Source organism: Mobula hypostoma, chromosome 1 (genome assembly GCF_963921235.1).
Source record: "Mobula hypostoma chromosome 1, sMobHyp1.1, whole genome shotgun sequence".
In the NCBI taxonomy this organism is placed as follows: Eukaryota; Metazoa; Chordata; class Chondrichthyes; order Myliobatiformes; family Myliobatidae; genus Mobula; species Mobula hypostoma.
Genome location: NC_086097.1, coordinates 222,730,924 through 222,757,730, shown reverse-complemented (window position 1 = coordinate 222,757,730; position 26,807 = coordinate 222,730,924). Strand labels below are relative to the sequence as shown.

Below are 26,807 nucleotides of genomic sequence, written 5' to 3'. Positions count from 1 at the left end.
CACAGTAGAACAGTGCACCACCACTCCAGAGTCCGCTAAATCTTCCTGAAGGTCTTTTGCAGTCAAACGGGGGTTTTGATTTGCCTTTCTAGCAGTCCTATGAGAAGTTCGCTCAGAAAGTTTTCTTGGTCTTCCAGACCTCAACTTGACCTCCACCGTTCCTGTTAACTGCCATTTCTTAATTACATTACGAACTGAGGAAGCAGCTACCTGAAAATGCTTTACTATCTTCTTATAGCCTTCTCCTGCTTTGTGGGCATCATTCATTTTAATTTTCAGTGCTAGGCAGCTGCTTAGAGGAATCCATGGCTGCTGATTGTTGGGACAAGGTTTGAGGAGTCAGGGTATTTATAAAGCTTTGAAATCTGCATCACCTGGCCTTTCCTAACAATGACTGTGAACAAGCCATAGCCCTAACAAGCTAATCAAGGTCTGAGACCTTGGTAAAAGTTATCTGAGAGCTCAAATCTCTTGGGGTGCCCAAACTTTTGCATGGTGCGTCTTTCCTTTTTCTCCCCACTCTGAAGTTGTACAAAACAAAAAATTATACACTAATCTATTTAAAATGTTGAAAAGAATGTTTCATCTTTAACTTTATGACTTTTGGAGATCAGTTCATCTTCTACTCTAACTATTCACACTAACAGAAATTTTGACCAGGGGTGCCCAAACTTTTGCATGCCACTGTATAATGCTGAATTTCTTCATGCAGATTTTGATGTTAACTTTGAAGCGCTTCCCTTGCCTGCCAGTGGCTTGCTGACCTCCCTTCAACTGGGAGTAAAGGATCTGTTTGGGAAGACACTAGTTAGGCATCCAGATGACATGATCTAAACACTGGAGTTGATGCTGCTTAATTGTTGGAGATGCTGTTCATGTTGGCCTTCGCCAGGAGGTGTTAGTGTATTTGTCCTTCCAGCTGATGCTCAAAATCTTTCGTAAGGCTCTTTGGTGGTATTGTTCCAGGGCTTTCAGGTACCAACTGTAGGTGGTCCATGTTTCAGCTCCATACAGGATTGGAAGACACCCATTAGGTCCATGCAGGTTTCAATAACCTTGGACATCTCCAAAGTGCCCATTGCGCAACTTCCTACTCCGGCCTCGACCTCCAGACTGGGTCGTCATGTGCTGCCACTGGAACCCCCCATCTCCCCTTGCCTCACCGCCACTCTGCAATCCCACCTCTCTCAGGTCCCACCACCAGCTCAGGTCCTCAAAAACTCCATCTTCCTCTCACCCCACCATCCCTCAACACCTTAAACCTCCTTTTCCCTCAGACACTAGCAACCCCTTCCCCCCTCCGATCCCAGCTCTCATCTGTGCTGTGCTTTCAACATCCCCTCCAACCATTCCCTTTCTGAGGCAGAACATGTAAGGGCATCACCTGTGTCCCCCTGCGCCCACACCTTAGCGAGTTCCGCACCTGCCACGACACAGAGATTTTCCTCCGCCACCTCCATCTCTGAGCCTATTTCTTTGGCAAGGGCTCTCCACCCCACATCAATGACCTCTTCTCCCATCTTCAACCCTTCTCCTCTTCCTGGACACCGCCCTGGTCTTCTGCCTGCTCTGGACCTTTTCATTGCTAATTGCTGATGGGACATTAACCGTTTAAACTTCAACACTCCTCTCTCCTATTTCAACCTCACTTCTTCCGAATGCTCTGCTCTCCACTCCCTCCGCAGCAATCCTAACCTTACCATCAAACCCGCATATAAAAGAGGTCTGGTGTACTGACCTCAACCTTGCTGAAGCTCAGACACCTCCTCTTACTTACCCCTCCAACAGGACCCTACTAAGGAATACTAGGCCATTGTCTCCCACACCATCAGCAACCTTTTTGGCTCTGGGGATCTCCCATCCACCGCCACCAACCTCATAGTTCCCACCCCCTACACCTCCTGTTTCTACCTCCTACCCAAGATCTACAAACCTGCTTGTCCAGGTAGACTCATTGTTTCAACTTGTTCCTGCCCCTACTGAACTCATATCGGCATACCTTTTATCCTCCCAGTTCAGTCCCTTCCTACCTACATCCATGACACTTCACAGGCTCTGGATCTTTTCAATGATTTCAGGTTCCCTGGAGCCCATCATCTCATCTTTACTATGGATGTCTAGTCCCTATACACCTCCATCGCCCACCAGTAAGGCCTCAAAGCTCTCCGTTTTTTCTGGACACCAGACCTAACCAGTTCTCCTCCACCACCTCTCTCCTCGGCCTAGCAGAACTTGTCCTCACTCTAAATGATTTCTCCTTTGGCTCCTCCTACTTCCTTCAAACAAAACGGGTAGCCATGGGCACTCGCATGGGTCCCAGCTATGCCTGCCTGTTTGCCAGCTACATGGAATAGTCTATATTCCAAACCTACACTGGTGACCGTCCTGCACTTTTCCTACGCTACATCGATGACTACATTGGTGCTACTTCCTGCACCCATGCTGAACTCGTCAACTTCATCAACTTTGACCTCAACTTCCACCCTGACTCAAATTTACCTGGTCCATTTCCAACACCTCCCTCCCTTTTTTCCATCTCACTGTCTCTATCTTTGGAAACAGCTTTTCTACCAATGCTTATTATAAACCCATGGACTCTCAGATACCTGGACTATATCTCTTCCCACCCTGTTACTTGTAAAAACGCCCTCCCCTTCTCTCAATTCCTCCATTTCCACCGCATCTGCTCTTAGGATGAGGTTTATCATTCCAGAACGTGGGAGATGTCCTCCTTTTTCAAATAAAAAAAAAGGGGGCACCCCTTCTTCCACCATCAACGCTGCCCTCAACAGCATCTCTTCCATTTTACGCACATCTGCTCTTACCCTATCCTCCCGCCACCCTACTAGGGATAGGGTTCCTCTTGTCCTCATCTACCACCCCATCAGCCTCTGCGTCCAGCACATAATTCTCCAAAACTTCCGCCACCTCCAATGGGATCCCAACATCAAGCACATTTCCCCCCACTCCCCCAACTTTCTGCTTTCCGCAGGGATTATTCCCTATGCAACTCCCTTGTCCATTCATTCCCTCCCTACTGATCTCCTTCCTGGTACTTACCCTTGCAAGCGGAACAAATGGTACACCTGCCCCTACACATTCTCCCTCACTACCACACAGGGCCCTAAACAGTCTTTCCAGGTGAGGCAACACTTCACCCGTGAGTCTGTTGGGGTCACATTCTGTGTTCGGTGCTCCTGGTGTGGCCTCCTGAATATCGGTGAGACCCGATGTAGATTGGGAAACCGCTTCACTGAGCACCTACACTCCATCTCCCAGAAAAGCAGTATCTCCCAGTTGCCACCTATTTTAAATTCACTTCCCATTCCGATATGTCCATCCTTAGCCTCCTCCACTGTCGTGATGTTACCACACTTATGTTTTCCCCGTTTGGGTAGCCTCCAAGCTGATGGTATGAGCATTGATTTCTCAAACTTCTGATAATGACCCCCAACCCCCCCCTCACCATTTCCCATCCCCTTTTCCCCTCTCTCACCGTATCTCTTTGCCCTTCAATCACCTCCCTCTGATGCATCTCCCCCTTTTTTCTTTCTTCCACTGCCTTCTGTTTCTGTCACCATACAAAACTTCCCAGCTCTCTACTTCATCCTTTCCCCTCCAGGCTTCACCTATCACCTTGTTTCTCACTCCCCTCCTCCCACCTCTTAAATCTACTCCTCAGCATTTTTCTCCAGTCCTGCCGAAGGGTTTCAACCCAAAAGCACTTTGTGTGTATTGCTTGGATTTCCAGCATCTGCAGATTTTCTCGTTTTGAATTTAGGAAGGATGACTGCTCTATAGATCAAAAGATTTTTTTTGGGCCCGCAGGTTGCCATCTTCAAAGGCTCTTGAGTAGGCTCCACTAGCACTACTCAGGTAGTGGTTGATTTCTGAGTCGATGTCTGCTTTTGAAGAGAGAATGCTGCCAGGGTACGGAAAAGATCTACATTTTCAAGGACAATATCGTCAACTTTTATGGAGAGCTGGATAAATGGCCAGTTATATTGGAAACAAGACCCAGGGCCTTACAGTGTTTTGAAAAATTGTTCAGCCTCGCAACTATTTTCACATTTTACTGTCTCATCTTCTAAGGTTAAAATATATTTTCACCAGATTGATTCCTGGGATGGCAGGACTTTCATATGATGAAAGACTGGATCAACTAGGCTTATACTCTTCGGACTTTAGAAGATTGAGGGGGGATCTGATTGAAACGTATAAAATTCTAAAGGGATTGGACAGGCTAGATGCAGGAAGATTGTTCCCGATATTGGGGAAGTCCAGAACGAGGGGTCACAGTTTGAGGATAAAGGGGAAGCCTTTTAGGACCGAGATGAGGAAAAACTTCTTCACACAGAGAGTGGTGAATCTGTGGAATTCTCTGCCACAGGAAGCAGTTGAGGCCAGTTCATTGGTTATATTTAAGAGGGAGTTAGATATGGCCCTTGTGGCTAAAGGGATCAGGGGGTATGGAGAGAAGGCAGGTACAGGGTTCTGAGTTGGATGATCAGCCATGATCGTACTGAATGGCAGTGCAGGCTCGAAGGGCCGAATGGCCTACTCCTGCACCTATTTTCTATGATTCTATATTGAGTTAGGATTTTTGAGCTAATTTACAAAATACTGTGCACCATGTCAAATCAAAAGAGCAATTCCAAAACCTGTCAATAATTTACTAAAAATTAAAACCAAAACTGTTAAGGATAATCAAGGACACAACCCACCCAGCCAACACACTTTTTGTCCCTCTTCCCTCCGGGAGAAGGCTGAGGAGCTTGAACACTCATACGGCCAGATTTGGGAACAGCTTCTTTCCAACTGTGATAAGACTGCTGAACAGATCCTGACCTGGATCTGGGCCGTACCCTCCAAATATCCGGACCTGCCTCTCGTTTTTTTTTGCACTACCTTACTTTCTATTTTCTATTTATGATTTATAATTTAAATTTTTAATATTTACTATCGATTTGTACTCCAGGGAGTGCGAAGCGCAGAATCAAATATCGCTGCGATGATTGTACGCTCTAGTATCAATTGTTTGGCGACAATAAAGTATAAAGTACATACTGAAGTACTCATCCCCTTTATAATTACTACAGTAACTTTCCTCAGGAGCAATATATCACCTTACCAGTTCACCCAATTTGGATCACCTGTTTTCAATGAATTCTTAAGAATAAATACTCCTTCTCTGTGAGGTCCAACAGTTTGGTAGATTTTCAACAAACCACACCAAAATGAAGACAAAAGAACATTCAAGACAAGTCAGGAAAATGATAATAGAGAACACAAATCTAGGGAAGGATACAAGACCATCTCAAATTTAACTTATCTCAAAAGCACTGAACATACCATGGAGATCAATACAATCCACTGTGAAAAAGTGGAAAAAATATGAAACAGCCACACTACCTAGGTTAGCTGCCCCTCTAAACTTAGTCACTGGAGAAGAATGGCATTTGTTAGAGAGACTACTGTGATGCCAGTTACTCTGACTTCTGCAGCTCACTCAATGGTTGCAACTGGAGATGAAGTTCACGGCTCCATAATCCCTAAGGCCTTACACATACAGGGTATTTATGGAAAAACGGCAAGGAAGCAGCCTTGGCTTAAAAAAAAGCACATCCATACCCATAAAGACTTTGCAAAGTGTCACTTAGAAGATACTGTAAAGATGTGGAAGAAGGTCTTGTGGTTGAATGAGAGTAAAGTGGAACTTTTTGGCCTCAATACTAAGCTTGTGGTATAAATCTAATACTGTGCTTCAGTCAGGTAACACCATCCCTACTCTAAAGTATGGTGGAGGGAGCATCATGCTTTGGGGAAGCTTTTCAGCAGCAGGGACTGGAAATCTGGTATGGATTGATGGGAAGATGAATGTTACTAAATACAGAGAGATACTGCCAGCCTCTGTCAGAAAGCTTAAACTGGCGAGGAAATTGTCTTTCAGCAAGACAATGAACCAAACAAAACACACTGCCAGAACAACTATGTGGTAGTTTCAAATGAAGAAAATTGATATAATTTTGTAACCCAGTAACCCAGTCACAGTCCTGACCTTAACTTGACCGAACACCTCTGGCAAGACATCAAGGTTGCTGTCCACCGCTGCTCCCTAACTAACCTGGCAAGGAAAAATATGCAAATCTTGCTTCATCAAGTTGTGAAAATCTAACTGTTTTTTGGGTTATCTGTGAAAAAAAGGAGCACGATTCATAAATAAAATTCTCAGTTAAATTGACCAAATTCCTGGTTGCAATACTCAGCCCATTTTTCCAGCTGGTCCAGAACTTGCTGTATGCTCTAATAGTCTTCCTCGCTGTCCCCTACACTCCCAGTCTTGGTGCTGTTCGGAAATTTACTGATCCAGTTTACCACATTATCACCCAGATCGTTGATATAGATGACAACAACAGACGCAGCAACGATCCTTGCGCCACTCCACTACTCACAGGCCTCCGGTCAGGGGGGCAGCTAACTACAACTTTGTGGCTTCTCCCACAAAGCTAATGTCTAATTCAATTTACTGCCTCATCTTGAAAGCCAAGCAACTTGACAAACCTCCTATGTGGGACCTTGTCATGTGACTTGCCAAGGTCCATGTGGGCAACATCCACTGCCATCAACTTTCCCAGTAACTTCCTCGAAAAACCCTAAGATTGGTTAGACGCGACCTACCAGACACAAAGTCACTCTGACCATCCTTATTCAGTCCATGGCTATCCGAACACTCCTGCCCCTGGTGCCTTAAAACATCTTCCAATAAATTTCGAACTACTAATATCAGGATCACCTGTTTGTAGTTTCCTGGTTTACTTTTAGAGCCTTTCTTAAAGAGCGGAACAACATTAGCTTTCCTCCAGTCCTCTGGTACTCCACCCGTCTCTAGGGATGATTTAAGTATCTCTGCTAGGCCCCTGCAATTTCCGCACTCACCTCTCACAGGATCAGAGCGGACACCTTGTCAGGCCCTAGGGATTTATCAACCCTAATTTGCCTTAAGAAAGCAAACACCTCTTCCTCTGTAATCTGTATTAGGTTCATAACCTCGCTGCTGCTTTGCCTCACCTCTACAGACATTATGCCCATAACCTGAGTAAATACAGATATAAAGAATCTACTTAAGGTCTCTCCTATCTCTATTGGCTCCATGCATAGATTACCACTCTTCTAGAGGTCCCTGGCAATCCTTTTGCTCTTATCCCTTAGGATTCTCCTTCACCTTGTCTACTAGGGCAACCTCCTACTTTCTTTTAGCCTTCCTGATTTCTTTAAGTGCTCTCCTGCATTTCTTATATTCCTCAAGTACCTCACAATAGTTCCTACCAGCTATGCACCTTTTTTTCGTAACTAGGGCCTCAATATCTCTTGAAAATCAAGGTTCCCTACACCTGTTGTCTTTACCTTTTGTTCTGATAGGCATATATAAGCTTGTTACTCTCAAAATTTCACTTTTGAAGACTAAGCCCACCTTTTCCAGAAAACAGTTTGTCCCAATCCACAACTTACCAGATGTTTTCTGAAACCATCAAAATTGGCCTTCCCCCAATTTAGAATCTCAACCTACAGACCAGCCCTATCTTTTACCATATCTACTTAGAAACTAATGGCACTATGATCACTAGATACAAAGTGTTCCCCTACACAAACTTCTGTCACCTGCCTTATCTCGTTCCCTAATAACAGATCAAGCATTGCACACTCCCTAATTGGAGCTTCTAGGTACTGTTTATGAAACTTTCCTGAACACATTTGACAAACTCTATCCCATCTAGTCTTTTTACAGTATAGGATTCCCAGTCAGTATGTGGAAAGTTAAGAACACCTACAACAATTTTATGTTTCTTACAATAGTCTGCGATCTCTCTACAAATTTGTTCCTCTAAGTTCCTCAGACTGTTGTGTAATCTATAATATAGCCCCAATATCGTGTTTGTACCTTTCTTATTCCTCAGTTCCATCCATAAAGCCTCACTAGGTGAGTTTTCCAGTCTGCCCTGACTGAGCACTGCTGTGACATTTTCCCTGACCAATAATGCCACCCCTCTCCCTTTAATCCTTCCTGGTCTGTCATGCCCAAAACAATGAAACTCTGGAACATTGAGCTGCCAGTCCTGCCCTTCCTGCAACCAAGTCTCACTAATGGCTACACTATCATGATTTAATGTGTTGATTCATGCACTAAAATATACGCAGCTCAGGACATTAGATGCACCAGGCTCAGCTTTCAGATTCCCGACTTTGTCTGCAGCTTAACATCTGTCTCCACAACCTCTCCACTATCTGTTTTGGCAGCCTGTTTCCCAGCCCCCGCAGCTCTAGTTTAAATTCTTCCACCCGCCCCCACTGTGCAACACAAGCAAACATTCCCACTAGGATATTAGTCCCCCTTCAGTTCAGGTGCTAACTGTCTCTTCTGTATAGGTCCCACCTTCCCTGGAAGAGAGGCCGTTCTTCCAAAAATCTAATGCCCTCCCTCCTACTACAACTTCTTAGCCACGTGTTAAACTGTATGATCTTCCTGTTTCTAGCCTCACCAGCACATGGCACAGGTAGCAATCCTGAGATCACAACCCTGTCCTTTAACTTAGCATCGAACACCCTGAGCTCGCTTTGCAGACCTCGTTGCTCCTCCACTGCAATGACACCAACTATGTCATTGGTACCTACATGGACCAAAGCCTTTGGCTGCTCACCCTCCCACCTAAGAATGCTGAGGACATGACCCGAGATGTCCTGAAACCTGGCAACCGGGAGGCAACATACCATCGGGAATCTTTTTTTTATATAATTTTTATTGAGTTTTCAAAGTGAATACATGAGAAGATAATAGTTACCCTCACCCCTCCCCTTAACCCCTCCCCCCAATATATACCCCTACCTAAAAAGAAAAGAAAGAAAGAAAGAAGAAAAAAAAGAGAAGAACCGCCTGGATATTGGAAGGTTTCCACATGCTCCATGGGATTCAGAATAAATTTAGTATATTTATTAGTTACTTTCCCCAAGGGACCAAGATCTTTATCATTGGAGCAATTAAATATGCCATCCTATCTTTTGTAAATAAGGGTGCCAAATATTCAAAAATGTTTCGTATTTATCTCTTAAATTATAAGTAATTTTTTCGAGTGGAATAGAACTAGCCATTTCATTGCTCCAACCATTCATACTTAGATACAAATCAGATTTCCAAGTAACTGCTATAGCTTTCTTAGCTACTGCCAGTGCAATTTTTATGAATTCTTTCTGATATTTATTCAATTTGAGTTTCGGTTTTATTCCTTCAATATCACCTAATAGAAGTAATACAGGGTTATGCGGAAATTGAGTTCCAGTAATTTGTTCCAATAAGACTCTTAAATTTATCCAAAAAGGTTGAATTTTAGAACAAGACCAAGTAGAATGTAAGAAAGTACCAATTTCTTGATTACACCGAAAACATTTATCAGATAAATTTGAATTTAATCTATTTTTTGTGGTGTAATATATAATTGGTGTAAAAAATTATATTGTACTAATCTAAGTCGAACCTTTATTGTATTTGTCATACTGTCAAGACACAGCCTTGACCAATTTCTTTCAATATTAATATTCAGATCCGTTTCCCATTTTTGCTTTGACTTATGGATTCCTTGTTTAATTGTCTGTTTTTGAATCAAATTATACATATAAGAAATAAATTTTTTAATTTTCCCTTTCTGAATTAAAATTTCAATTTCATTAGATTTTGGCAAAAACATTGTTTGACCCAGTTTGCCTTTTAAGTAAGCCCTTAATTGAAGGTAACAAAAGAAAGTATTATTTGATATTTTATATTTATTCTTTAGTTGTTCAAATGACAACAATATACCTCATTCATAACAGTCTCCTATAGATCTAATCCCTTTTTGGTACCAATTATATAAAAGTTGATTATCCATTGTAAAAGGAATAAGTCTGTTTTGGAACAAAGGTCTCCTTGCTAATAAAGATTTCTGTATTTCATTACCAACATTCATCTTATTCCATAGATCAATCGAATGTTTTAATATAGGAGATTCTTTCTTTTCCCGTATCCATTTGGATTCCCATTTATATATAAATCTTCAGGTATATTTTCTCCTATCTTATCTAATTCTATTCTAATCCATGTCGGTTTTCGATCACCGAAGAAGGATGCAATAAATCTAAGTTGATTTGCTCTATAATAATTCTTAAAGTTTGGAGGTTGTAACCCTCCTAACTCAAATTTACATGTCAATTTTTCCAATGATATTCTTGACATCTTACCTTTCCAGAGAAATTTTCTCACACATTTATTTAACTCTTGAAAAAATTTCTGTGGCAATTGTATTGGTAATGTTTGAAACAAATACTGTAATCTAGGAAATATATTCATTTTTACAACATTGACTCTACCCATTAATGTTACTGGTAGTATCATCCATTTGTCAAGATCTTCTTGAATTTTTTTCAATAGCGGTAAATAATTAAATTTATATAAATTGTTTACATCATTATCAAGTCTTATACCTAAATACTTTATACCATTTACCCGCCATCTAAATTGGGTTGCTAATCGACATTGGCTATAGTCTCCTTTAATAAGAGGTAAAATTTCACTTTTATCCCAATTTATTTTATACCCTGATACTTTCCCATATTCATCCAATCTAGAAGATAATTTATGTAACGAATGTTGTGGGTTTGTTAAGTAAATCAAAACATCATCAGCAAAAAGATTAATTTTATATTCCTCCTGATTAACTCTAAAACCCATAATATCTGGATCAATTCTAATTAGTTCTGCTAATGGTTCTATCGCCAGTACAAATAAAGCAGGTGATAATGGACAACCTTGTCTAGTTGACCTTTTTAATTGGAATGGTGTTGAAATTTGAGTGTTTGCCACTACTTTAGCATTAGGGTTAGTATTTAAAGTTTTAATCCAGTTTATAAAAGATGTTGCTAACCCATATTTTTCTAATACTCTAAATAAAAAATCCCATTCCAATCTATCAAATGCTTTTTCTGCATCCAAGGCTACTACTATACTCTTCTCGTCCCTTTTTTGTGCCAAATGAATTATACTGAGTAGCCGAGTTACATTATCTGCCAATTGTCTATTTTTAATAAATCCTGTTTGATCCATATGTATTAATTTTGGTAAATATTTAGATAATCTATTCAATAAAATTTTTACTATTATTTTATAATCCCTGTTCAATAAAGAAATAGGCCTATATGATGTTGGTTTTAAAGGATTTCTGTCTTTTTTTGGCAATACTATTACAATCGCTGTTGAAAAAGATTCTGGGAGTTTATGTATTTTTTCTGCTTGACGTATTAACTCCTTAAAGGGAGGAAATAATAAATCTTTAAACTTTCTATAAAATTCAGGTGGAAAACCATCTTCTCCTGGAGATTTATTACTTTGGAGTGATGCTAAAGTTTCTTCAACCTCTGTTCTTCTGAATTCAATTTTGGAAGAGTTACTTGTGATAAAAACCTTTCTATCTCATTAACATCATTTTGTGATTCTGATTGATATAATTCAGAATAAAAACTTTTGAAGGTTTCATTATTTTCTAAAGGTTTATAAGTAATTTTACTTGCACTTGTTCTAATTGCATTTATCGTTTTGGAAACTTATTCTGTTTTCAACTGCCAAGCAAGAATTTTTTGTGCTCTCTCACCTAACTCATAATACCTTTGCTTAGTTCTTATGATTGCTTTTTCCATTCTGTATGTCTGAAGCGTATTATATTGTAACTTCTTATGGACAAGTTGCCTTTGTTTTTCTTCTGACATATGTCTTTGAGATTCTTTTTCTAATTTTGTAATCTCTTTTTCCAATTGATTTAGTTTTGCCATATATTCTTTCTTAATTTTAGATGTGAATCTTGTTCTCGTCTACAGAACATCCTTTCTGTTCCACTAACTATGAATTCCCTATCACCACAGCTCACCTCCTTCCCCCTCTCTCCTCTGAGCCACAGAGCCAGGCTCAATGCCAGAGACATGACTGCTGTGACTTTCCTCTGCTAGGTCATCTTCACCCAACAGTACCCACAGTGGTATACCTGTTGTTGAGGGGAATGGCCACAGGTACTCTGCACTTAACTGGTTTCCCCTTCCTGCTGTCACCCAGTCTCCTGTGTCCTGCAACTTGGGTATAACTACCCCTCTATATGGCCAATCTATTACCCACTCAGCCTACCGAATGATCCTGAGTTCATCTAGCTCCAGCTCCGACACCTTAATGCAGAGTGTTAGAAACTGCAGCTGGGCCCACTTCTTGCAGGTGTGGTCTCCCTGCCTTCCCACATTCTGCAAGAGGAGCATTTCACTTCCCTGCCTGGCATCCCTACTGTTCTAACTATACAAATATAAAGGAGGAAAACAATAAATAAACTGGAAAAAAGAATCTACTTACAGCTTTTTTACCGTCTCCCCATGCAAGCCTCTCCTCGCTGAAGCCTGAAAGAGCTAAAGCCTTAAATAACACTGTCCACTCCAACAACGGCTGTTCTGTTTGCCCCTACCTTATTTAATTTGTTCTTGCCAATCAAGCCTGATTGCTGATTGGCCACCGCTCAAAACACCAAAGTGCTGCAAAACAATGCCCAATGTACTCAATTGGTGAACCTGAGTGAGCCCCGTCTTCTCATGCTTCCGATCACTGAGTGGCCGCGGTTCTAAATACTGATGTGGCAAAGTCGATTCCCATGATGGGGGAGTCTAGTACGAGAGGGCATGACTTAAGGATTGAAGGGCGCCCATTCAGAACAGGAACGCAAAGTAATTTTTTTAGCCCAAGGGTGGTGAATCTATGGAATTTGTTGCCACGGGTGGCAGTGGAGGCCAAGTCATTGGGTGTAATTAAGGCAGAGATTGATAGGTATCTGAGTAGCCATGGCATCAAAGGTTATGGTGAGGTGGGGGAGTGGGACTAAATGGGAGAACGGATCAGCACATGATAAAATGGCAGAGCAGACTCGATAGGCCGAATGGCCGACTTCTGCTCCTTTGTCTTATGGTCTTAAATATTTATTAATATCATTTCTTTCTTTTTGCATTTGCACACTGGTTGAACACAAACTGGTATGGTCTTTCAGTGATTCTGTTACAGTTATTATTCTATGGATTTATTGAGTAAATCCACACTAGACAATGAATCTCAAGAGTTGTATATGGTGACTTAGATGTACTTTGATAACATGTTTACTTTGAACTATTCTTTCTTCTTGTGTTTACAGATGCTTGTTTTTTGCACACTGGTTGTCCACCCTGTTGATGTGGACTTCATTGATTTATTATGGTTATTGGATTCATTGAGTATACCCACAAGAAAATTAATCTGTGTTGGATATGGTGACATGGAGACTTTGATAAAAAATTTACTTCGAACTTCAATCTGAAGTTTTATCGGTGACCTCAGTTTCCTTCCTTAAAAAATCTGGAAATATCTATAGCTTGTCTCATTACTATCTTTGTTAATATGCTGTCTGATGTTAGCTCTAGTGTAATGTTGTAGAACGGGGCAAAGATGTCACCAAACTGAACAGCTAATTACAATGAACTCACACAGATTGATAGCCAGAAGTTAAAAAGATACATTAACACGTATACTAATGAAGAACTGCACAACTTCTGTTGCCACACACACAAGTGGGCAGATGAAGGCAAATACAGACAGATCTGAAATTACACAATTTTGAGTTACATCGATTCATGTTTACATACCTTGTTATATCACCAACATTTCAAGCTGCACAGTACTCTAATTTACATTTAATGGTACACTGGCAGCTGGCTGCCACTGTACACTTCTGTACCAGGAACAATGTGTGAATTCCTGTCCTTCTCTATCAAGCCCAGGCTTGGACACAAGGAGCTACATGTGAACACTGGTTTTAGCAGATAGCCTGGGACCAGCACGTGTTGTACAGCATGGTGATTTGGAGTTTAGAACCACACGCAGGAGGTAGCCACTGACTAGCAGTGGCTGCTCCATGAACCTAGAGATGGTCTGGATACTGTGGAGTCTTTCCCCATCTCCTATTGGAGATCATAGAAGTCATTTTCTTTACATGGCTCCACAGCTTTCCCCTGTCTGGAGATTTCTCTATGGCAGGGAGCCCCAATCTTTTATTATGCCATGGGCCAAGACCATTAAGCAAGGGATCAGTGGACCCCAGGCTGGGAACTCCTGCTCTGTGGTAATCTCAGTGGCAGTGACCTCGACCTCCATTCAACCTGTTAGCATAGGTCAGGGAAAGCTGCATGGCCAGACAGGAACTTCTATCAGAACCAACAGGAACCAGAATCAGGTTTAACATCACTGGCATGTGTCATGAAATTGTTAAGCAGCATATTGTAATAAATAAACTGTAATTTACAGTAAGTAATTAAATAAGGAGTGAAAAAGGAGAAACAAGTAGCGAGGTAGTGTTCAAGGGTTCAATGTCCGTTCAGAAATCAGACGGCAGAGGGGGAAGAAGCTGTTCCTGAATCATTGAGCGTGTGTACCTCCTTCCTGATGGCAACAATGAGAAAAGGTCATGTTCTGGCTGATGGGGGTCCTTAGTGAAGATTACTTTTTTTTTGAGGCATCACTCCTTGAAGGTGTCTTGGATACTGGAGAGACTAGTGCCAATGATGCAGCTGACTGAGTTTGCAACTTTCTGCAGCTTGTCTCGATCCTGTGCAGTGCCCCCTGCCCCCACACCAGGCGTTGAAGCAACCAGTTAGAATGCTCTCCATGGTACAACTGTAGAAATTTGCAAGTCTCTTTGGCGACATACCAAATCTCTTCAAACTCTTAATGAAATATAGCCGCTGTCCTGCCTTCTTTGTAGCTGCATCAACATGTTGGGCCCAGGATAGATCAAAGTGCAAAAAGTTCAAAGTAAAACTTATTATCAGAGCGTCACCACATACAACCCTGAGATTATTTTTCTGTGGGCATATTTAGAAAATCTATGGAAGAGTAACTTTAAACAGGATCGATGAACAACAGATTGCAGAAATGTAAATATAAATAAATAGCAATAAATGACGAGAGCATGAAATAACAAGAAAACAAGAATCCTTAAAGTGAGACTATTGGCTATGGGAACACCAGAAAAAGAATGAGTGTAGTTATCCCCTTTTGTTCAAGAGCCTGATGGTTGAGGGGTAGGAACTTGTTCTTGAATCTGGTGGTGCAAGTCCTTCTACCTGATGGCAGTAGTGATAAAACAGCACAGCCTGGGTGGTGAGGATTTTTGATGATGGTTGCTGCTTTACCAGGGCACTGTTTCATGTAGATGTGCTCAATGGTTGGGAGGGCTTTACCCGTGATGTACTGGGCTGACCTTCTGTAGGATGCTCAAAGGCATTGGTGTTCCCATGCCAGGCTGTACTGCAGCCAGTCAGCACACTTTCCACCTCACATCTATAGGAGTTTGCCAAGGTTTTTGATGACATGTCAAATCTCTGCAGACTCCTGAGGAAGTAGAGACGCTGCCATGCTTTCTTTGCAATTACATTTATATGATGTGTCCATGACAGGTCCTCTGAGATAGTGACACCCAGGAACAAAGTTACTGACCCACTCCACCTCTGATCCTCTGATGAATACTGGCTCACAGACCTCTGGTTTTCCTCTCCTAAAGTCTACAATCACCTCCCTGGTTTTGCTGACACTGAGTGAGAGTTTGTTGTTATGATACCACTCAGCCAAACTTTCCATCTCCCTCCTGTATACTGATTCACCACCACCTTTGATACGGCCCACAACGACGATGCCATCAGCAAGCTTCTATATGGTGTTGGAGCCGTACTGAGCCGCACAGCCATAGGTGTAAAGCGTCAATATCCTTAGAGATGTTGGCACCCAGGAACCTGAAAATGCTCACCCATCCATTTCTGATCACTCAATGAGTACTGGTGTGTGTTCCGTCATCTTACCCCTTCTGAATCCACGATCAGTTCTTTGGTGTCACTAATACTGAATGCAAGGTTGTTGCTGTGGCACTAGCTGATCTATCTCGCTTCTGTACACCTTGTCAACATCTGAAATTCTGCCGGCAATAGTTGTATCATCAGCAAATTTATAGATGGCATTTGTGCTGTCCCTAGCCTCACAATCATGGGGGTAGAGAGTAGAGCAGTGGACTAAGCACACATCCCTGAGGTGCACCAGCGTTGATCACTAGCGAGGTAGAGATGTTATTTCCCATCCCCACAGACTGTGGGATGGCACAGTAAGGAGAAACGAGGGGGGTCTGCATGATCTGGTTATACACAGAGCAGTTGCTGATAAGAACATACAAATAATTATCTCGTCTATTTAAATCTTGAATTGAGGTGGAAAATAAACCAACAATAAAAATATAGTTACCAAGATTATTTCCTTCCACAATTCGAGATAGGATTTGGCAGACATGCAGCTTCTTTGCCTGTTTGGACTTTATAATGGAAGGCTGCTGAACAAAACCTAAAAGAAAAGAAATTGTCAGTACTACTGTTACTAAGTTCATAAAAATATCCTATTAATTAGAAAAACTCTTCTCCCTCCCCCCCCCACCAAACAACACATTTGAAATAATGAAATTGAAAATGCATTATGTCATGCCTTGCCAGGTCCTCCAAGAAGAAATAACAAACAGACCAAAATCACAAAATGGTCATATAGCAGTGAAGAGATTTGTCAGGCAAAGAAGCTATTTGAAATTAAGTGGTCAAACAATTTACACAAAAGGTGAAAGAGTCAGGAATGAGGTAGAAGGGAGGGAAACAATGTGCAACATGCATGGTTAAAGACATTACCCAAGGGAGAAAGAGATTCTCCTGGTTACCAGTCCAGGAGACACGCAAACAGATGCCATAATAGTTGCACCAGAGAATATAAAGACAATGAAAGATGAAAGCCCAGAGTGCAAGTTGCATAAAGGAAAACAATTATTGATGAATTTGGCCTTTTCCCCACTCTTCCTTTTAACCTTGCCAATCAGACCTTGGCCAATATCTTGATTAACTCTAATACTCTTCCTCTATGGAAGGAGTTCGACTCACCACAGAATACAACATGATTATTACTTAATCACTACATGCTTCAGTATTTATTGGTATGCATTAGGGTCCAAATGGGATTCTAATTCCATTTTTGCTATAATCCCACACATAATATGAAGCAACCTAAAGCACAGCATAACTTATTAGCTTCACGTGTCCCAGTGATAATAAAATGAACCAGGATTGAAACTTTCCAGGACTGATACAGCACTCTGCTCCACAACCTTGAGTTAGGGTGCAAGTCCTGCAAGGTGCTACCTTCAAATTTGCTTAGAGATACAAAATACTGAAGGTGCTGGAATCCAGAGGAAAAAAAGAGAGTTGCTGGAAGAATTCAGCAGTTCAAGCAGCATCTGAGGGAAATAGACTGTCAATGTTTTGAGTCAAGACCATTCATCTGGAATGTAGTGTAGAGGGGAAAAGGATGTGTAGGCACAGGAGACTGTAGAAACTAGATTCTTCATAGGAAATTTATTCTCAAAGTACATATATCACCTTACAGCCTTGAGATTCATTTACTTGTAGGCATTTGCAGCATTCAAGAAACACAATACAATCAACGAAAAACTGCACCCAACAGGAAGGGCAAACAATCGATGTGCACAAAAGACAGCAAACTGTACAAGTACAAAAAGAAAAACACAGAAATAATAGTGATAATAGATATTGAGAACACGAGGTGAGTCTTTGAAAGTGAGTCCATAGCTTACAGCAACAATTCAATGATGGAGGTGAGTAAAATTGTCTCCTCTGGTTCAAGAGCCTGATGATTGAGTGAAAATGACAGTCCTGAACCTGGTGGTGTGGATACAGAGGCTTTAGTACCTTTGTCCTGATGGCAGCAGTATTAACAGAGCATAGCCTGCAAGATGAGGGTCCTTGATGATGGATGCTGCTTCCCTGCGACAGTGCTCCAGGTCGATATGCTGGGAGGGCTTTACCCAGAGGGGTATCCATTACTTTTTGTATAATTTTCCATATGCAGGCCATGATGCAACCAATCACAATACTCTCCACCGTATATCAATAGGAGTCTGTCAAAGGTTTAGATGTTTGCTAACTTCTAAGGAAGTAGAGGCGGCGCTGCTTTCTTCCTAATTCAATTTACGTGCTGGCCCCAGAACAGGTCCTCTGAAATGATAATATCGAGGAATTTAAATTTGCTGAACCTTTCTACACCTGATTCCTTGATTAAGACTGGCTCAGGGAGCTTTTGTTTCCCTCCCCTGAAGTCAATACTAGAGATTGGTCTCGATGATATTGAGTGAGAGAAGTTGTTGTGGCATCACTCAGACAGATTTTCAATCGTCGTCCTAAATTCTGATGACAGTGGTGTCGTCAACAAACTTAAATACGGCATTGGAACTGTGCTTAGCCTCAGTCTAAAGTATAAAGCGAGAAGAGCAGGGTGCATCTGTGATGACCGAGATTGTGGAAGAAATGTTGTTGCCAATCCGAACTGACTGGAGTCTCCAAGTGAGGAATCGAGGATTCAATTGCGTAAGGAGGTATTTAAGCCAAGGTCTTGAAGCTTATTGATTAGTTTTGGGGTAATGATAGTATTGAATCTGGTGGAGAAATAACGGAAGAACAAGGTAGATTGAGGGGGAAGGAGATGTTGGCGTTTCAGGTTGAGAATCTCCATTGGGACAGAGGAAATGATAAGTCATGTGCTTTAAATTCAATTAAATACAAATAATCATCGAGAGTCGTGTTTACTGACCATTCATGGTGTCCCTTATCATTCGGAACTCCTCGATCATTCCTGCCCCGAAATAGCGGTAGAGACTGTAACACATAAAATCCACGATCCAGCCGCTTGCCACCTCCATCACTTGAGAAAAGTCACGACTGAGAGGCAAACTGTTCTGCACCGAATTCCGCCCCTTGCTCCTGTTGCACGCCGCCATTTTCACTCTTGGCTGTATGCAAAATAAGCACGGCGTGCCCCGACCAAAATAGTTCCGCCGTCCGCCGAGCCCCGACCAAAATAGTTCCGCCGTCCGACGTTGTCCACCAAAATAGGTCCCGAGGTCGGCGGTTGTGGAGTCCGGGTACATCTAATACAGCCTTTTTTATGCCATGGACCCTATCATTAACCCCATGTTGGGAACCCCTGATAAATTTAATCTTCCTCTCACCCCACTTTCCCTGAACACCCCAACCCTCCTCTCACATTTGACACTGCCAGTCCTTTTCTGCCCTCTGATCCCAGCTCTCATCTGTGCCGGGCCTTCACCATCCCCTCTGACCTTCCCCTCTCTGAGGCAGAACGTTCTGCCTCAGTAAGGGCTTCACCTTTGTCCCCCTTCGCCCACACCTCAGTGAGTTTCACACCCGACATGATGCTGAGCTCTTCCTCCGCCACCGACTCCGAGCCTACTTCTTTGCCAAGGACTCTTCATCCCCGAACCGATGACCCCTTCTCCCATCTTCAACCCTCCGCCTCTTCCTGGACACTTCACCTGCTCTGCATCTTTTCATTGCTAACAGCCGACAAGACATCAGCTGTCTCGACTTCACCACTCCTCTCTCCAATTCCAATCTCACTCCTTCCAAATGCACTGCTCTCCGCTCTCTCTGCACTAATCCTAACCTCACCATCAGCCCCGCAGCTAAGGGGGGTGCTGTAGTAGTCTTGTGGGCTGACCTCTACCTTGCTGAGTCCCGGCGACAACTGTCCTTCACCTCCTCGTACTTACCCCTCGAACAGGACTCCACTAAGGAGCACCAGGCCATTGTCTCCCACACCATCACTGACCTTATTAACTTTGGGGATCTCCCATCCTCTGCCACCAACCTTATAGTTCTCATACCCCGCACCTCCCATTTTTACCTCTTACCCAAGATCCACAAACCTGCCTGTCCAGGTAGACCCATTGTCTCTACTTGTTCCTGCCCCACTGAACTTATATCTGCATACCTTGATTCAGTTTTATCCCTCTTGGTTCAGTCCCTTCCTACCTACATCTGCGACACTTCATGCACTTGATCTTTTCAATGATTTCAAGTTCCCTAGTCCAGATCACCTTACAAACGTATTTTCACTATGGTGTCCAGTCCCTATACACCTCATCCCCCAACAGGAAAGTCTAGGTCTCAAAGTTCTCTGTTTCTTTCTGGACACCAAGCCCAACCAGTTCCCCTCCGCCACCACTCTCCTCTGTTTGTCAGAACTCGTCCTCACTCTTAATAATTACTCCTTAGGTTCCTCCCACTTCCTTCAAACAAAAGGTGCAGCCATGGTCCTGCTGAAAGGTCTCAGCCCAAAACGTTGACTGTACTCTTTTCCATGGATGCTGCCTGGCCTGCAGAGTTCCTCCAGCATTTTGTGTGTGTTGCTTGGATTTTCAGCATCTGCAAATTTCGCTTCTTTTTGTATCCATGGGTACTCACATGGGTCCCAGCCTTGCCTGCCTGTTTGTTGGCTGCGTGGAACAGTCTATGTTCCAAGCCTACACTGGTATCACTCCCAAACTTTTCCAATGCTACATCGACGACAGCATTGGTGCTGCTTCCTGCTCCCACGCGGCCTCGTCGACTTCATCAACTTTGCCTCCAATTTTCCTCAAATTTACCTGCTCCATTTCTGACACCTCCCTCTCCTTCTTGATCTCTCTGTCTCTATGTCTGGAGACAGTTTATCTACTGATGTTTATTGTAAACCCACTGATTCTCACAGCTACTTGAACTATATCTCTTCCCACCCTGTTACTTCGCCATCCCCTTCTCTCAATTCCTCCGTCTCCACCATGTCTGCTCTCAGAGTGATGCTTTTCATTCCAGAACAAAGACCACTGCAACTTTCCCTTCCACAACACTTACAAAGCATTCTTCTGTCCACTGTTTGGGAAGTCTGACCACTTCTCCATCCTATTTCTGCCTGTGTACAGGCAGAAACTGAAACAAGAGACAGCCATAGTTAAAACTGTCCATTGTTGGTCTGACCAATCAGTCTCCATGCTACTGCCTTGATGATGTCAACTGGAATGTCTTTCATGATGAGGATGCCTCCAAGTTCATGGAAGGGATCACAAGTTTTATTTGGAAGTGCATTGAGGATGTTGTCCCCCAAAAATTTATCAGGGTCTATGCAAACCAGAAACCCTGGATCAGCAGATCCATGCGAGCTGCACTCACCACGCGAGACAGAGCTTTCATTGCCGGTAACCACCAGGAAGTCAAAAAATGCAGCTATGATCCATGCAAAGTCATCAAGGCAGCGGAACGACAATACAGGGACAAGATCCAGACACAACTCCCCACCAACAACACACGCAGCTTATGGCAAGGTCTGCACACCATCGCAGTATTCAAAGATAAATGCAGTGGTGCTGCCAAAATCGCTGCCTCTCTCCCAGATGACCTAAACCTTTTTTACACTTGGTTCAATGTCGCCAATACTGACCCCCCGAGAAGAGCTGCTGACGCGACCTGCACCTGGGTCATCTCTGAGGCTGAAGTATGCAGGAGTTTCTAACGAGTGAACAGCCCATGGCTGCGGGTCCAGACAGCATCCAGGGCGGGTAATCAGAGTGGGCGCAGCACAACTGGCTGGTGTGTTTGCAGACATTTTTAATCTCTCCCTCTCTCAGTGTAGTGCTCTCCTGCTTCAAATTATCCATCATTGTCCCTGTACCAAAAAAGACCAAGGTAACATGTCAGGATGAATGGCATCCTATCGCACTCACCTCAATAATAAGAGCTAGTAATAAGAAAGGGAAACAGTACCACAGCATAAAAGCCAGGACCAACAGGCTCCAGGATAGCTTCTTCCACCAGGCCATCAGACTGATCAATTCACGCTGACACAATTGTATTTCTAAGCTATATTGACTGTTGTGTTGTATACCTTACTGTACATACTGTTTATTACAGATTACTATAATTTGCACAGAGATGTAACGTAAAGATTTTGCCCTTCACATATGTGAAGGATGTAAAAAATAAAGTCAATTCAATTCAAACCGCATCTCTTCCATTTTGCACATGTCTGTCCTCACCCCATCTTCCTGCCACCCTACCAGGGATAGAGTAGGGTTCCTCTTGTCCTCACCTACCACCCTACCAGCCTCCACATCCAACAGATTATTCTCCAAGACCTGTCCCTTCACACTGATCTCCCTCCTGGTAATCAAACTTGCAGGTGGAACAAGTGTTACACCTCCTCCCTCACTACTATTCAGGGCCTCAAACAGTCCTTCCAGGTAAGGCGATACTTCATCTGTGAGTCTTTTGGGGTTATCTGCGACATCCGGTTCTTCCGGTGTTGCCTCTTTCATGTCAGTGAGACCCGACACAGATTGGGAGATCACTTTGCCGAGCACCTACACTCCGTCCTCCACAAAAAATGGGATCTCCCTGTGGCCACCCATTTCAATTCTACTTCCCATTCCCTTTCAGAGATGTCAGTCCATGGCCTCCTCTACTGTCATGATGAGGCTACACTCAGGTTGGAGGAACAACACCTTATATTCCATCTGGGCAGTCTCCAACCTGATGGCGTGAACATTGATTTCTCAAATTTTCAGTAATACCCTCTCTCCTTCACCACTCCCCATTCCTATCTCCCTTTCTCACCTTTTCTCCTTACCTGCCTAACACCTGCTCCTGGTGCTCCTCCTGCCTTTCCTTTCTTCCATGGCCTTCTGTCCTCTCCTATCAGATTCCCATTTCTCCAGCCCTATATCTCTTTCACCAATCAACTTCCCAGCTCTTTACTTTACCGCTCAAGGTTGAAGGTTGTTCAGCCCCCAGGCCTGCTTTGCTCTTCCGTGAAAATATGGCTATCTGCTAGGGTTACATGCAATAATGACCACATAGTCTGTTGTCTGTTGTGCCTCTACAAGCACAACACATTGTCTTTAGTTAAATTCTGGGGCATGTATTTCAAATTCATATCCTAAGGAAACAGATTATCTTCGCTTAATGCAGCAACAAGCACTATTTTTAATAGGATTGTACCTAGCCATCTTCAATAGGATTTCTCCACCAAGCACATATTTCCCTGCTCCCCTCCCACTCTCCACTTTCCGCAAGGTTCGCTGGCAATGTGACTCCCTTGTCCACTCATCCCCCTCCACCGATCTCCCTCCGGTAGTTATCCTTGCAAGCAGAACAAGTGCCACACTTGACCCCACACCTCCTCCCTCACTATCATTCAGGGCCCCGAACAGACCTTCCAGGTTTTCATCTGCGAGTCTGTCGGGGTCAAACACTGTATACGGCACTCCCAGAGAGGCCTCCTGTGTATTGGTGAGAAATGACGTAGATTGGGAGACCGTCCCATTGAGCACCTTCACTCCATCTGCCACAAAATGCGGGGTCTCCCGGTGGCCACCCGTTTCAACTTCATTTCCCACTTTGATTCTGACATGTCAGTCCACGCCCTCCTCTTCTGCCACAATGCAGCCACACTCAGATTGGAAGACTAACACCTTATGTTCCGTCTGGGTAGCTTCCAACCTAATGGCATGAAGATTGATTTCTTCAACTCCCGGTAATGACCTCCCCAACTTTCCCCATTCTCCATTCACATTTCCCTCTCTCACCTTATCTCCTTACCTGTCCATCACCTCCCTCTGGTGCTCCTCCCCTTTTCTTTCTTCCATGGTCTTCCTCTCCCATTAGATTCCTTCTTCTCCAGCCCTGCATCTCTTTCACCAATCAACGTCCCAGCTCTAAACTTCATCCCCTCCCCCTCTCCCAGGTTCACCTATCACCTGCCACTTTGTACTTCTTTCTCCTCTCCCCCCACATTCTTATTCCTACTTTTCCCCTTCCTTTCCTGTTGAAGGGTCTCGGTCCAAAGAGTTGACCATACTCTTTTCCATAGATTGCTGCCTGGCCTGCTGAGGTCCTCCTCTTGTGCGTGATGCTTTGCAAAATCTGCAGATTTTCTCATGTTTGTGTATCTGGCCTATTCATCAATGTAAGCTGTTTGTAGTGTTAAGTAGAACTGAAATAATGACACTGATTTACTGAGTCTGCTGCAAATTCCCCAAGTTTCTCACTCCAAAGTAAGTTTCAAAGAGATTGATGATGAGCTGTTGGTGGTCACCGTTAACCTGATCCTCTCTGCAGGACAAATAGCATTCTGGGACAGATCTAGTATTGGATCCTGTTAGGCTAGAAGTATTTCTTATTTCCACTTCCTTTGCTTCTTCGGATGCTGTTTTCTTCATCCCTTCACCAAAGCATTCTCATCTCAAAATATTTTACAGTGAAGATTAATACAATCAATATCTGTTCCGGTTACACTTTTTTATCTGGCAGCAATGCTGGAAGCTTTGGGACTATATTAGTCAATGTGGAACTTATGAAGTTGGCAGGAAGTAGTAGGCTTTGCTGCCTTTGACTTTGGCATGAAAGTGACACAGCAACATAAAAAAGCAAGCAGGAGCAGGCTGCCTAAACCAACAGATTAGATGAATCAGGCTGAGTCTATGGCCTCTTTTGACCCTGTTACTGGCGCTTCCATTCCAGGTGGTGACCCAACCAGTAGGAATGCTCTCCACAATAATCTGTAGAGATTTGCTGGAGTCCTTGGTGACATATCTTTCTTTCTTTTTAAATTTTTTTATTGAATAAGTATACAAAAAGGTAAGCCATATAGGCACTAATACACTGTTAGAATATAATAAAATAACAGGAGGTATTAATACAAAAAAAATGATACAAACAATGTAATTTAAACATAACATACTAAGGTAACATAATAGTATACTAATTTTTATATATATATATATATATATCAATAGAGAAAAGGAAAAAAAAAACCCCAAAAAAACCACCGTGCAACTAACTAAAAGCAAAGCAAAGCAATGGGCTAACTTGGAACCAAACAGAGTTAAAAAACTTAAAATCACGTCCTCAATCCCGACCTCCATTAAAAACAGTAAAAAAAAAACAAGAAGGGTATATAAATATGGAGCAAAAAAAGAGGAGAAAAAAAATTACATTAAATGAAAATATTGAATAAAAGATCTCCAGGTCTGTTCAAATTTAAGTGAGGAATCATAAAGATTGCTTCTAATTTTCTCCAAATTCAAGCATAATATCGTCTGAGAAAACCAAAAAAAGGTAGTTGGAGCATTAAGCTCTTTCCAATGTTGTAAGATACATCTTTTCGCCATTAAAGTAAGAAATGCAATCATTCTACGGGCTGAAGGAGAAAGATTACTGGAAATTTTAGATAATCCAAAGATAGCAGTAATAGGGTGAGGAGAGATATCCATATTCAATACCTTGGAGATAATATTAAAAATGTCTCTCCAAAAAGTTTCCAGAGTAGGACAAGACCAAAACATATGAGTTAAAGAGGCTATCTGCCCCGAACATCTATCACAAAAAGGATTAATATGAGAATAAAAGCAAGCTAATTTATCTTTGGACATATGTGCTCTATGAACAACTTTAAATTGAATTAGGGAATGTTTAGCACAGATAGAGGAAGTATTGACTAATTGTAAAATCTGCCCCCCAGTCATCCATGGAAATGATAGACCCCAATTCTTGTTCCCAATCTACCCTAATCTTATCAAATGGAGCTTTCCTAAGTTTCATAATAATATTATAAATCATAGCCGATGCACCTTTCTGACATGGATTAAGGTTAATTATAGTATCTAAAATGTATGTAGGAGGAAGCATTGGAAAAGAAGAAAGTATAGTACTTAGGAAATTTCTAACTTGTAGATATCTAAAAAAATGTATTCTTGATAAATTATATTTATTAGATAATTGTTCAAAAGACATAAGGGAACCATCTAAAAATAAATCCAAAAACCGTGAAATACCCTTAGTCTTCCAAATTTGAAAAGCATGATCCATAAAAGAGGGAGGAAAAAATATGTTACCTAAGATAGGAATCGCTAGCCCAAATTGGTTAAGATCAAAAAATTTTCTGAATTGAAACCAAATACGTAAGGTATATTTAACTATCGGGTTAGATACCTGTTTGAGGTGTTTCAAATCAAAAGGAAGAGAGGAACCTAAAATAGAGCCAAGTGTATAGCCCTGAACAGATTGTAATTCCAATGCTACCCATTTAGGAATGGATAGTATATCCTGGTCAAGTAACCAAAATTTCATATGTCGAATATTAATTGCCCAATAATAGAATCTAAAGTTAGGTAATGCTAAACCTCCATCTCTCTTAGCTTTCTGTAAATGTATTTTACCCAGTCTTGGGTTTTTATTCTGCCAAATAAATGAAGAAATTTTTGAGTCAACTTTATCAAAAAAAGATTTTGGAACAAAGATTGGTAATGCCTGAAATATATATAGAAATTTTGGCAAAAAAAACATTTTAACTGCATTAATACGACCAATATAAATTAAATATAAAGGAAACCATTTAGATGAAAGTTGAATAATATGGTCAATTAAGGGTAAAAAGTTAATCTTAAATAAATCTTTGTATTTACAAGTAATTTTAATCCCAAGATATGAAAAATAATTACTAATCAATTTAAATGGAAAGTTATGATATAAGGGAAGTTGTTTATTAATCGGGAAAAGTTCACTCTTACTAAGATTTAATTTATAACCTGAAAAGAGACTAAATTGTGCTAATAACTCTAAAACAGCAGGGATGGATTTTTGAGGATTAGAAATATATAAAAGTAAGTCATCAGCATAGAGTGATATTTTATGGGACTTTAAGCCCCGAGTTATCCCGGTAATATTTGGAGATTCTCGAATGGCAATTGCAAGAGGTTCTAATGCAATATCAAATAATAAAGGACTAAGAGGACAACTTTGTCAAG

At 42.0% G+C, this 26,807-nt stretch overlaps 1 protein-coding gene across 1 annotated transcript in view; it reads right to left on the bottom strand.

Moving 5' to 3' along the window:
• terf1 (telomeric repeat binding factor (NIMA-interacting) 1) overlaps positions 1 to 18,952 on the bottom strand; it is a 44,153-nt gene extending 25,201 nt beyond the window's left edge. The window contains exons 1-2 of the mRNA XM_063065042.1: positions 18,761 to 18,952; positions 16,364 to 16,459 (exon numbers count right to left, since the gene is read on the bottom strand). Of these exons, the coding sequence (XP_062921112.1) occupies positions 16,364 to 16,459; positions 18,761 to 18,947 (283 nt within the window). The 5' untranslated portion in view covers positions 18,948 to 18,952. The remainder of the gene's footprint in view (positions 1 to 16,363; positions 16,460 to 18,760) is intronic.
• Between the last annotated feature and the right edge of the window lie 7,855 nt (positions 18,953 to 26,807).